The 13032-nt window shown below is 42.5% G+C and overlaps 1 protein-coding gene across 5 annotated transcripts in view; it reads right to left on the bottom strand.

Moving 5' to 3' along the window:
- Nucleotides 1–13032, bottom strand: part of NDRG3 (NDRG family member 3) — a 64692-nt gene that overhangs the window by 29420 nt on the left and 22240 nt on the right. For 2 of the 5 annotated variants that reach the window (XM_030009765.1, XM_030009768.1), the window contains exons 3-4: nt 5393–5498; nt 1212–1247 (exon numbers count right to left, since the gene is read on the bottom strand). In XM_030009765.1, coding sequence (XP_029865625.1) covers nt 1212–1247; nt 5393–5449 — 93 coding nt within the window. In that variant the 5' untranslated portion in view covers nt 5450–5498. Of the gene's footprint in view, nt 1–1211; nt 1248–5392; nt 5499–13032 lie in introns of those variants that run through there. The other 3 variants (XM_030009766.1, XM_030009770.1, XM_030009769.2) reach the window with 2 other exon arrangements.

The following is a 13032-nucleotide window of genomic DNA, read 5'->3' as shown; positions in this document are numbered from 1 at the left end:
AGAGATGGAGAAGATTCAGAAAGACAGATGGAGACAGGATGGTACAGGGAGGTGTTTTAAACCCATTACCTACCCTTATTAAAACAGAAAAATCATTGTCTAACACTGTTGCCGCTTCTAAGACTAGACACTAAAGTTTCAACGTGCTAAGAGTAGTAATTTTTATACTTAGAGGCTTTAAGATAATATTAAAACTCACAACGAATCAAGCTAAAGCAGTACAGTGACACGTGCCTGCCCAGATGGGGTGTACTTTCAGTGTCTGACATCAGGAGATGGAAAAACTATCTTCTTAGGACTGTATTTATTATATTCCTGTTCTGCACACGCTTGCAGAAGGTTTTCTGGAATCATCTACATCAACAGACTTTTATAAAACACTATCATGTGATGTTCACAGCTCTATCCCCTAGCTGCACCACTGGTGTAATACAGCAGCAAGAACCTGTCCTGTGCTAAGCAGAACACTACTGTCACAGCAGCCTCCTAGAGCTGAAGAGAAAGAAAAGCTGCTGGCTGCATATCAACATGCTGAGTGGGAATTCAGCAAGGTAATCCGGCATGGTAAACGAACCTGCGCTCTATAAAATGCACCACGTAATCTCAGTGCTGTGCTCCGCCTAACAAAGAATGTGTCCTCTGTCTTGGATGCTTGTGGTGCAACCACTCCTCTAAAAGGATTATTCCTACAGCAACCAGAGCAATCAGGCTCATTTCTGCACTACTCTGTCAGGTGAATAACCTCCCAGAAAATGATCACGGCTTTGTCATGACCCAGGCCCAGCAAAGCAGGGGTGCTATATCTGGGGCAGCTTGGTGACTTCCATCTCCTCTCAACACAAATAGACAGAGGATGAAAGCTCCTCCTTTCCTAGCCAGTGAACCAGATGGGATGTGACAGAGCTGCAGCTTTTCAGCATATTGCATGTTTCCAAGAAACTGCTTTTCAGGAAACCAGCCATCCTGCGAGATGTGAAGCCTTGGCAGAGCACTCCAGGTCTGCATCTCAGAGCTCAGAACAACGTGCTGTCCATGAAAGGGTGAAGGGCAATTTCTGCCAACTAGACATATTCAAGTTCTTATTGATTAAACCTTAACAGGAGCTAAAATTAAGATATAAAGCTTTTTCCTTGTTCACATCTCTCTCTCAACATTACTGATGGGCCATGGGGAGTCTGCCCATAGATCCTTGTCTCCTGCACATGTCTTACCTGACAGTCGAAGTCTTGGAAGTTGCGAGCTGCATTCTGTTAAAAACCAGAGAGAGAAAAGAAAAGAAAAAAAAAAAAAAAGTTCAGCACAGTACCCCAGAACACCCCCAACAACATCGTGAAAGTTCCCCTCAGAGACCTCTGCTTCAGCACAGTCTAGCCTGACTGCAGTCAGGACAGCAGCAAAATGTGAGACCTGTACAAGAAAACTCCATGCAAGTTCTGCCCGTTATTATACGGCAAGGTTGCTGGGGGCTGTCCCAAGGCTGTCAACCAAGGAGAATACCTGTGGACACCAGCTGAGAGCTGAGAGCATTGGAGCAGGGACAGATGTACACAGGAAGGACCCTGACCAAAGTCAGGCTGGTTATGAAGTTGGGTTTTGTCTGGCCCTGGTGCCCATTATCAATTTGAATGCAAAACTCTTGAAAGGACTACCACTAGGATCTCACCTAAAGAGCACAAGAAAACAAGCCATGCAGTCAGCTACTCTGCAGTAACTGCCGTGTGCACGGTATCATTCCATGACAAATGCAGTGACCTGTAAGCTACTGAAACCAGAGCGCATGGAAACCTGGCTCAGCAATTCACAACTGACTTTTCCCAGAGGGTGACACCACGCATACAGGTGAGCACAGTAAGTACAGCACATATTTGGTGTACTGCAAGTTTGAAGGCCTGCAGTAACTTGTCTGCATGCCCACATGCTTCCTAAGACTCTGTCTCTGACCACAGAGTAGGTTATGTTACCGAGTCCTGTCAAATGCTGCAAAAGGCTGAGCAAATCATTTGAGACAGCATTCTAGCTTATGTGTTTTAAACATAGCACCTTAGTGCTAAAATTACAACTAGGACCCCATGACAGAAACACCCCAAACGTTTCTTCTGGCTGAGCACCCTAACTCCTCTCTGTGCGTAAACAAATGGAGCTGTTTTCCTCCCCCCAAAGCTTTACCACATTAGCAAGAACATAGGTTGTTACCTATGGTCTTCAGCCTGAGATGTTTAAGTTGAGATATCTGCAAATCTGTTTTAAGAATCCCCCTGGTGTTAAGTATTGAACTGTGTCAATGTTTTGAACATGACATGGCGCAAAGCACCAAATCCTCAGGCTGGGGAAAAAGAAAATAAAAAGCAGCCCCCTCTTATTTCAGTTTGAGATCCTCAAGTTAGTTGAGATTTGACAACTCTGCCTATGCCTCTATCCCTACTCTGTTAAATGCAGACAGTAGAGCCTTCTCACCTACCAGGTCGTAAAGAAGGTCAATTCAGTCATCCAATGTCACAGTGATTAAGGACTGTAACAAAGCCTATGAAGAAATGAGAAACTTCTGTATCCAGCACTGGACTTGGACGGTGCATGCTAAGTAAAGGCTGATCTGTATTTGTACTGAGAAAAGCGCAAGATTTCCCATGCAGGGAGTGGGGAGGAAATGACACAAAGCAAAGAATGAAGGTCTGCAACTGTGTTGCTTGTTGCATGGTATAGCATGATGCACAAGTAGCATTAGGGCTGACATGTCCTGACTCCTGGATACTTGATTTTAACACACCAAAATCTGACTTTAAAGCATTAATCTATTCCTTGAGAAAGTTTAAGATTAAGGCAAGTTTTTCAGGCCTCTGAAGGTGTGATGGCTGCACCTCAAAGGCAAAAAGCTAGCTGGAATGACCCAATCCACCCTAAGGGCTGTCCATTCAATCTCCTGAATTAAGCTGTTGCATTTCAGTAAGTTTTCACTAAGGCTATATTAATAGGAATCAAAAGTGCCAGAATACAGACCATACAGAATAATACAGTGTCACTGGGATAAGTTTTCTGATCAGGTTAAAGGCAGTACTCCCTTTTTCTCTTTCAACTAAATGGGAACATTTGAAGTGGATTTTTTTTTTTCCCAGTATAAAGTCACTGCATTTTAGTGAGCCTGAATGAGGTGAACATACATAATCTAATGTATTTTACTTCCCTGCACTTGCTATTAGCACTTGCTATTAGGCCTAAGTTACACACAAACATAAGAGTGTTTGTGTTCTTTAAAAGTCAGGCTTGTAATTTTTTCCTGACTTTGATTTGAGACAAATTTCCATTTCCCAGGCAATTCCACTGGTTTTAGAGTTTGAGTATAAAGACACCAGAGCTCCTTTTCTCTGTACAGCAGCCTTTGTAGCTGAAGAGTTCATGAGCGCTCACCCATTAGCACCTTACGAGTTTTACTGTACTATTTCTGGCCATTAATCCATATTGGCTCAAACTCCTGTATCTAAAGTGGGTTGGTCAGTAACAGTCTTAGTGAACTGCCAGCTCAATACTTTTTGGACTCTGATATGCTGCACAGAACAGCATATTATGGCACCACACCCATATGATCCATAAAACTATGTCTAAAAAGCACATGTATTATTTCAAGCTTGAAAGCATTAATAAGGGCCAGACCTCAAGAGACAGTAGCTCCCTGAGGCACTTCTTTTGTTAAAACAAAGTACAAAAAGGAGAGCCACAGCACACTTCTCTTCCCATGCAGTGCTGAGGATGGTTCTGGAGCCTCTACATATTTTTTCCTACTGAGATAGTACATACTTCCTGTAACTTCAAAACTGAGTCAAGGAAACCAAATATCACTTTGTATGTGCCCTTCTGTATGCTGGTTAACACCACCGGGCTGTTTAGGTGAGCACTCTGCATTTAAACCAGAACTGTCCTAGTTTAGATAAAAGAAGTCGCTGTGTAGATGACACCATGGCAAGGACCTGACGGGACTGATTGGGCAATACTTGACAGAGAGACCGAAAACTTATAAAGTGAAAAACACTTTGTTTTGGCATGCTTCAATACCTCCTACCCAGGTCAGCTCACTGAAGCAAGGGCAGCTACCTTCAAACTCAAACACAGAAAATCTTAGCAGAATCATGAGCAAGACCTGGGGCACTGCATTTAGGAAGCTTGTTTTCTGTAAATGTTTATCTCTCATTTTGAAATCATAAGCTGCTTCCAAAGCCTTTTGGCATTTTTATCTGCTGGTCCACGCTGATTTTGTTCTTCCAATACTCATCCTCCCTGGAAACATTTAAAAAAATTATGTTTAAGCTATAGTGGAAGCCTAGTAGTCAGTACTAGGCTGTAAGAATAGGCAGCTGGACTGCAGATTTCAACTGAATTTTTTGAGTTCACAGATATTAAACAGATATGCTAGCACACTAAAGAAGTGAGCAAAAAACAAGCAGCACAGACTAAAACATAGCAGAATTTCAGAGATTTCACCCATTTTGTGTGGGAGTCTGCACTAGACAGCGCAGTCTTCCGCGAGCACACAGTGAGCAGACAAAGTACTGTATCCCTTTGGCAGCACTAGCTAGTTCTTGATGTCAGCCACTAAACAGCAAAGCATCAGGAACGGCTTCACACACCAAACTTGGCTGTGAGGTATGGAAAGTGACCAAACTGCATTGCTCATAATCACAATTTGCAGATGCAAGATTCTAGATCTTGTTGGGATGGCCCATAATGACTTAGGCACTCAGAGCAACAGTTCATGGCAGAATCCAGTGAGGCTAGGGCTTTCCTAAAGCCCAGATGGCTCTCTTCCAGCCCACAGAAGACAGAGTGAAAGCCTTAAAGACCTGCTGCAATACAATGATTTTCCAAAGTTTCAGTATTGCATAAACCTAGACTGCTCTAGCTAGGCTCTGCAGATATTAAGAGGAAATGGCTTTCCATTAATAAATCCAAGGAGACAGGGTTGTTTTGGGGGGGCAAAACACAACGGGGTAATTTCAGACAAAAGATTTTAAACAAAAAAGTTAAAAAAAAAAAAAAAAGGGGGGGGGGATACAACCCAAGGTTTCTCTTAACAAGCAGGAACTTATACAGGTTCGACAGCTCCGCCAGGTCAGGAATGGTGTCACCTTTCCAATTTCTGCCCTGCCTTTGTACATCCTCAGTACAGGCATGACATACAACAGTATGGCCAGGACTCCAGACTTACCTGAACTGTGGTGGTCTGCCTTTCCCTGAGATTTTGGAAGAGTGTGTGGTGGTGGATTATCAGAGTGGGGAAGCATTTACTGTTTTTCAGTACTTAAGGTACTTCAAGCTGTAAACAGATTCTGGCAATCAGGGTTCCTTGCCAGACACAAAGTCAGCCAGAGTACACCTGTGAGAGCAAAGTAGCAGCTAGCATTACCTTATCATTCAGGAGCGGTTTGATCTCTGTCAACTGAACATCCTGCAGTTCATCCATAGTGCTGTAAGTGGAGCCAATTAATCCTCAGGGCAGCAAGTGGGTGATTCTGAAACAAAGGCATATTGTTAGAAACAGTATTACAAGAGATGCTAGCCAAAGAAAGCTTTAAGATCTTTCATTAGACTTTTATATGGTCAAACTGAAGCCTGAAAGTCTAAAAGAAGCTGGTTCTTGGTGTAACACAAAGCACCTGTAACTGTAGAAGGCAAACGGCCATGCTTGCAGTGAATGTGTCAGTTACGCTACTCCTTACCCTTCACATTGCCTTGCCTATTGAAAGCTGTCCCTGAAAGCTCAGGCCTTTCTACTGAGAAAGTCAGGATCCACTTCAGGATGCATTGCTGGTACTTCTGCCATAGTCTGCCTAGAAATGAACTGGAAATGACTGGAACAGCAGAGTGAAAAACTGTGTTCAGTATGCAGGAGCACTTCCATCTCACTGCCCTGCCTGACACACCTTAACCACAGCATCTAGCCATTGAAGACAGTGCTGTGCCTGTAACCCACAAGACATGCAGCCAACACTGCATTCGCACAACGGAGACAGAGGTGTGGCGATCCAGGTAGCTTGTTGGCAGAACGTAAGACAGCCCAGAACCCAAGGCAGCCCTTGTTTTATGAGGTGGGATATAAAAATGGCCCCCAGATAGTCCTGGTCCATTTGAACACATGCAGGGTGACACTGTTAACTGTGCAGCCCAAACAATCATTCTCCATCAGGTGGTACAGAGGCATCAAAGGAAAGAAAAAAATTGCAATCAACAGTATGTGAGGTTGCTGTATGTCTACGGGAAATCACTGCTACCACAGAGTCAGAGAAGAAATCCCCTAGTGTAAACACAGCAATGAGGATGGACGAAAAATACAGCAGAGTTTACCAGGGATTTAATTTTTCTTCTTGAGGCTCTACCTGTGTTTCTAGACAGAATTTCTAGAGCAGGCAGTTGCAGCACTATGAAGAGGGCTCTGGCAATAGGAGATGATCACGCCTGATGGTGCAGATTATTTGGTTGTTCAGGAAAACTATACATATTACTGTACATGAAATAAAAGAAGTCATGCAGATAAGTAGGGACAGGAATAGGCATGTGGTGGGCTTCCTGGGCATTAGCTGAGTGTGCTAGAAAAACAACTCTCAAATACTGTCACAAATCAAATGCATTGTCTAAGATAATATATTGCTGCCAACCACGGAAGAAAAAAAGTGCAAAAAGAATACTGCAACTGTGCTTCTCCAGCCACCTTAATTCCACACAAACATGCACTGCGCTGGAAAGGAGGGGTTCCTGTCACCCCAAACGCTGTGCAAAGCTACACATTCTCGTCATCCCCATTTGTGCCAGGACTAACATTGGTGTGGCTGAAGCCAGCCTGGCACAAAACAAATCATAATGCCTTTTCCCTCTGAAAATCAGCCATAGCAGCTCCCCTCTTTTAGCTCCTTTGCTTTGGAAAACTTGAAATTATTCTTCTTTTTCAGATTTATTTTTGCTGTAAAACACATCAGTTGTGAGAGTTCCAAGAAACTAGTCAATTTACTGGTAACATCCCCCTTACCCCATGATGAATTTTTATTCAGAAGAGCAGTAAGAGTCATTATACAATGCACTGTAAGCCCCAGAGGAAGAGCTAGTTACCATAGGCATTATGGAAACCAAAAAAATATTTTCTACTAAGGAATTACAACTTTTGTATACACTGGGACTGATTAAGAGCTCAACATCTACCAGGTTCTCTCCAAAACAGCATCCCACAAGGTTATAGACACCAAAGGAGTTTCAAACAAGCCTCACAAAGCTTATCTGCAGCAGGTGACACAGTACTAGAACAACCACCTCATTATTTGGAGACCTTATTCTTCTCTTATGCTCTTATGAAAAGACACCCACTGGACCTGATGGCAGGCACGAAGGTGATATTTATTCTTGGGGTCACCCAAGAGACCAAAGTTGTCCACTCTACCCAAAGGGATTAAAAAACTGTGCACACACTAGCCACCTTTCTCTGTGGGTTTTTATACACAAGGGAGTAGTAAGTTACACTTGTTTTGTGGTTCATGCGTCTTAGGGTCACACCCAGCATTTTTGCCTAAACCAGAGTCTACAGTAAAGCAGGGCATCTAGTAATCACTCTCTAATCTACCAAACTTTGACTGACCAAAGAACAACTCAGAGCACAAATTGCTCTGTGTTAGATTGCTCAAAGGTATTTTTGCTAAAGCTTTGCAGATATTCCTCCTAGTCTCCCCTGCGCTATACAAGGAACAACAACTCCCAGAGAGCCCTGGGATGCATACTGCATAAATCTGCCCAGGGACATCATTTGCTGCTGATACAAGCATGCAAGCCCATGAAGTATGTAAAGCCTAGAGAGAGGGAGACAGACACATTTTGTAAATCCCATGCACCACTTCAAGCATTTGTTATATAAGAATAATAAAAAACTAAGTAGGTGTTCAAAGCAAGGATTATCAAATGCTTTTATCTCATCTACCTCAATTTCATACTTGGTCTCTAAATGCAACTACAGTGCACAGAAACAATGTCACTCTGAAATTAATTTATCTCCCTGGTCCACTATTGTTCCAAACACTGTTTCAGGGGAAGGGGGAATCTCTAGGGGCTAAGGCAACAAACTGCTATGTTACACCTGCACTGTGTGTTGCTCCTTTGTTAAAGCAAGCTGGGCAGCAATAAGAAAGGCTGCTGTTTTGGATGCTGGGCTCAGAATTAGGTAAAACTTCTCAAGAGAGAATAGACCTCCTTCCTTAACACCAACTGGGCTCATGCAGCTGGGAAAACTTCTGTAGAGGAGCATGCAGGAAGAGTAGGAGACATGCTCTGCATGCACAGTCTGCAACACAGTCAGCTTGGGAGACTGGCTCGGAGCAGACTGCAGGACCTCCAAAGGGGCCAGAGGGAACCGAATGCTGAGGTGAGCCAAGAAGCCACTGAAAATTGCTGAACTGAGATCAAAATCAGACAGAAAGATTAAACCTGCACAGCCATAAACGGCCAGATGGTGGATTTTTTTCTGAACCTTTTGATTCTAATCTGCTCATCCAGCGAATCTGAGTTTTTTTCTGCTTTCCTAAAAACTCAAAACTTTTGAAGGTTTTTTGAAGGAAAAGGTACAGGGGGGCCCCCATCACTGCTTGCAAACAGCTTTTTTTAGATTGCTGAACCAGCTTTCTCAATCCACTCACTTGTGAACTCTCCAGAAAACGGCTGTCACAGCCTCAGGACTTAATTTCAATCCATTCAGAGGATATTCTGTAGGCAGATGCACGCACTTTTCTCTTCCCAAGGTCTCAGCAAGCTGAATGTGATTGCCCTGGACCAAATCTGGGTAATTTGTTATTACAGCATGAGATCTGACTCACTCTACATGATTATTCACCACAACTTCACTTGAGCACCCTGCTATACTAACAGGAACATGGCTTTTGGTTTAAAACATGGCAAAGGGGCACATTTGTCCAAAAAAGGCCACAAAAATTTCTCAAAAGAGAATGCTTTGTAGCAGAGAGACCTGGTAAAGCACATCTCCAAATGCAGAGGCAAAGGGAAAGGTGGGGTATTGGTGAGCTGGGCTATCCTCTGCTCCAAACATGTTAAAGACTCCTTGTAAAAGATCTGCAGACATGTCTGCCCAGGAAACAATCAATTCTCTCCCTCCACTTCTGTTACTTAGAGAGACAAACATGTCATTTTGTAAGCTGAAAGCAAGTTTAAAATACCACAACAAAGCAGCATAAATATTCATAACACACAGAAGAGCTCTGTAGAAGACAGGCTACAGGCAAAGCAAAAGGTTTGCCTGGAATGATCCCTGTATAAATCATACATTTTTCTATAAATGTCCCAGTACCACCTGCTTTGCAAGTATTCCTCTTGGCTCCATTTACGTATGGCTATAAATACACTCAAATACCCCAATTTAAACCATCCATCACTTTCCAAAGGCTGAAGCAGACTCTTTGCTCTTTGAAAACCATTAAGACAAGAATCAAGGAAAGCCATTTGGTGAATCACTAGCAGAGAGACTAGAAATCAGGGCAGGATGCAGAAGGCTGCAAAAAACCAAGGCAGGTGAGCCTCAGAAAGAAACCATCTACCTATAAATAAGATCTGAAATATGTGCTCGCATGCTTACTCCAAGATGAGGGTGCTCTCAATTTATATCATTTCAATATACAAAAAAAGAAGTTGTGTTAAAGTAAGTTCAGTAAGTCAAGAGCTTGAGTACTACAGACCTGCACCCACAGAGCCAGCAGTATAAACTGCACCACCTGTGGGTACTTCGGCTCTGGTTTCTAGTTGGCAAAGTTCTAGCAGTACTGCTCCCCACAGGGTTACAAGCTGCAAGAGTCGGATCTTGAATCCAAGTCTCTGGGCACCTCCTTGAATATTCTGTTTTATTACAGAGGTGCAATATTTCCACAGTGTTTAGGAAACTCAGTGCCACAAAATCTGGTATTCAGAGGCTGAAAATTCTTGTTCGTTCATCTCGACTACAGCTTCTAATTTGTTAACTCTATAGCCCATTACACTCCTGCTTTGTACATTAACCACACTGAGGCAAAATTACACAAGGCAGTTATCAAGCTATGCTACAAAACATGGCATTAAATGTACCTAAATATATGCTCCCTTGTTTGGCAGCCCAGCAGAGGCCGGCTGAAGAAGCTTCCTTTCTAGGGATGGACTGCACTTATAGTCATGACAGCAACCCACTTCTTACAAGATAGAAAGAAGAAATGCTGCTCCAGGGTGTGCAAAGGGAAATGGGAACAAATCCAGAATTTGCAGCCAGTGCAAGAACCAAAGTATGCTACTCATGGTCCTCAGGTTTGCAGCTCAGGCATTTATTCAGCCACATGTGTTGTACAACTTTTCACTACAGCTTTTTCCTTTCTACATAAGGGGATTCCTGCCTCCTGTGCCTCCTTTGCTTCTCTCTCTCATACACACTGGAAGACAAGCTGCCTGATGAGGCTCCTCAGTGTGGTCAGGCAGACCACAGTCTTGGCATATAGATCTTAAGTAAAATATGTTTCATTTATGGCCCTTAAGACCCTTGGGCACTCCTGTTATGTTGCTCCTCAGTCCTTTGTAAGCCTCTTGACAGCAGTGTGCTTCTGAACCACCTGCATATGCTACTCTGTTTTCTATACTGAAATGCTGGCTGACATGGTAAACTTCCAGCAAAACAGGCAAAGGGTCCAAATTCACTTTCAAAATACTTTCCTAGGTTACTCACTTTGTGTTCCAGCTCATACATTTTTGAGAATGCACCGCATGGTGCTCCACCTCCAAGACAAACTGCGAGCCTGCAGAGAGAAATTACATTCCGCTTAACCAACACAGTGCCAGCTACCACACATGAGCAACAGTGGCTTCCTAACACGGCATGCTTTTACCTCCTTTAAATCTGGGCTACACCCAGGACAGAAGTGCCAGCTGCTAAATATACTTTCTAAGGAGTTTAAATGAGACCTACGTTTAACAATGGTTTTGTAAGGAAAAGGTCCGTGCCTAGCTTTGCATTAATTTTGGAGAAGGAGTCCAATTCTAATTACAAGAATCATCACACTGCCACGTCTGTAACTGAGCTCAGCTAAGAGGACATCATCCTTCGTCACCATTTGAATTAACAGGCATCAACTATAAGGCTGATTAAGCAAGAATGCAAGAAAAATGTATAAGTCTTCAAATTGTTTTGGGTTACCTGGACCAGTGCCCATGAAAACACTGAATCGTGCCGAGCTCCCCTGTACAGTACAGTCCAAGAAGTTTTAGAGTGGGGATACCCAGGATATAAACTGGAATGAGAAATTTCTCCTATGAAAATGATGCAAATTATTGTCTCTGAAAGAGCCTTTTCTGGACATGGTATCTCTTTCAAATTGCTTTGCAGCACTTCCCTTAATAAGCTGTTCTCCCCAGTGCAAATGAAATAAGCAGTGGCCACTATTATCAGTCATGTTATTCACATGATTTTTCCATGTCCCTTTCTTGCCCAATGGCAACACTCTAAAGCAATACCTGCATTATCCAGCGTCAGCAGCTCACAGCTCAAACTAAACCAGAGCCATTTTTACTAGTTTTATGGTGAAGGACATGTTGAAATGGATCTGTTCAAAGATGCTTTCCCCTCTACTGAGTCACCTGCTTCCATAACCCGGTAGTTCAGCAGGTCCCACCCAGGCATGGGTGAGGGCTCTTGAAGACTTCAGTTGGACATTTGCCCCAACCAAAACATTTGTAGCTCTTCATCAGCACTACCACCACCGCGTTCACTGCAGCTTCTCCCCATGCCATCTCCACTATCTGTCCCGTGACAACACCTTCAAGCTCTCACCCACACAGAGGCAAATATGTGTAGCTCAACTCAACTGCTCTGAAAGCACACATCCTCCCATCTGACACAAGGCAAGTGGGGAAATTGGTCTCTTCAGCAGCAACTTACTCTTAAGCAGCTTACAAATAATCTGACTGCTTTCCATCAGATCCTTTGGTTCCCTCTGCAGTTTTATTTTCAAGTTTGTTTCGGCTTTATTTCAACTATGCTTCCTACTAACTGACTGTGCGTTTTTACATTTTAAGTGAAAAAAAGTTAATCAAATGTGAATATGTATCCCATTGAGCCAAATAAAGTGTTCCAGACCAAGATGGATTGGAAATCTGTTTAAATGGGATTTTAATAATGATTTTTATCATCAAGCGGCACGTTTCAATTTACTGAAATTTAACACTGATTTTGCATTTTATTTATCTTACTGAAAAGGTTGCATTTTCACTGGCTACCAAACATTAAACTGCATTGATAAATACAACCTTTACACCCAACTGAGCCTTCTTGCTGTCTGGGAGGAACCACCATTTAATTTACGGTATAGCTAAACAAACATCTGACTAGACCTCAGCTTTTGTGTTTTGTAATGCAATTGTGATTGATCTTTTTTAACTCATTTCTTTTAAGTGCCATTGGGATGGAAGAAAAATATTAAGATCAAATGCATAAGTTCGTAGAGTCACTTTCATTTTAAAAATAAAACTACCTTAAATTTTTTGTGTTCACTCATATATATAAATTATACAACCTAAACCTGATGTAATAATGTATATTCACCAGTGAAAGAATTGCACCAAGTAGTTTTGGTCACATCTCTTGGCATGTGTAATGTAGTGCAGCCTGGATAAACCTAGCTTAATGTGGGTACAGAAATCATCACAGACATGTGCAAAGCTCAGGAAGAACGAATATATTTGCTCCTCAGCAGCTAAGACAACACAACTGCTTCTGGTATCAGCTCATTCAGGTAACTAATACCCTTTCATTGTCCTATGTATGTACATACATCTAAATCACTTCTACTAATGCCTTTGCAGAGCAAATCCATACTTTTCTTATTTCATTCAAACTTGAATAATGGATTTTGGCCATCAGAAAATAGTATACTTGCAGGCAAAAGCTGATCAAACATTTCAACATCTCCAAGTTATCCACCAGACATGGGAGAGACCTTTTGTCACAGCAAATACATATTGTTTAGTATTAAATATTATGTCTGTTGA

The sequence above is a fragment of the Aquila chrysaetos genome, chromosome 3, assembly GCF_900496995.4.
Source record: "Aquila chrysaetos chrysaetos chromosome 3, bAquChr1.4, whole genome shotgun sequence".
Classification (NCBI taxonomy): Eukaryota; Metazoa; Chordata; class Aves; order Accipitriformes; family Accipitridae; genus Aquila; species Aquila chrysaetos.
The sequence above is the reverse complement of the archived record's forward strand: the minus strand, read 5'-3'. Positions and strand labels throughout refer to the sequence as shown.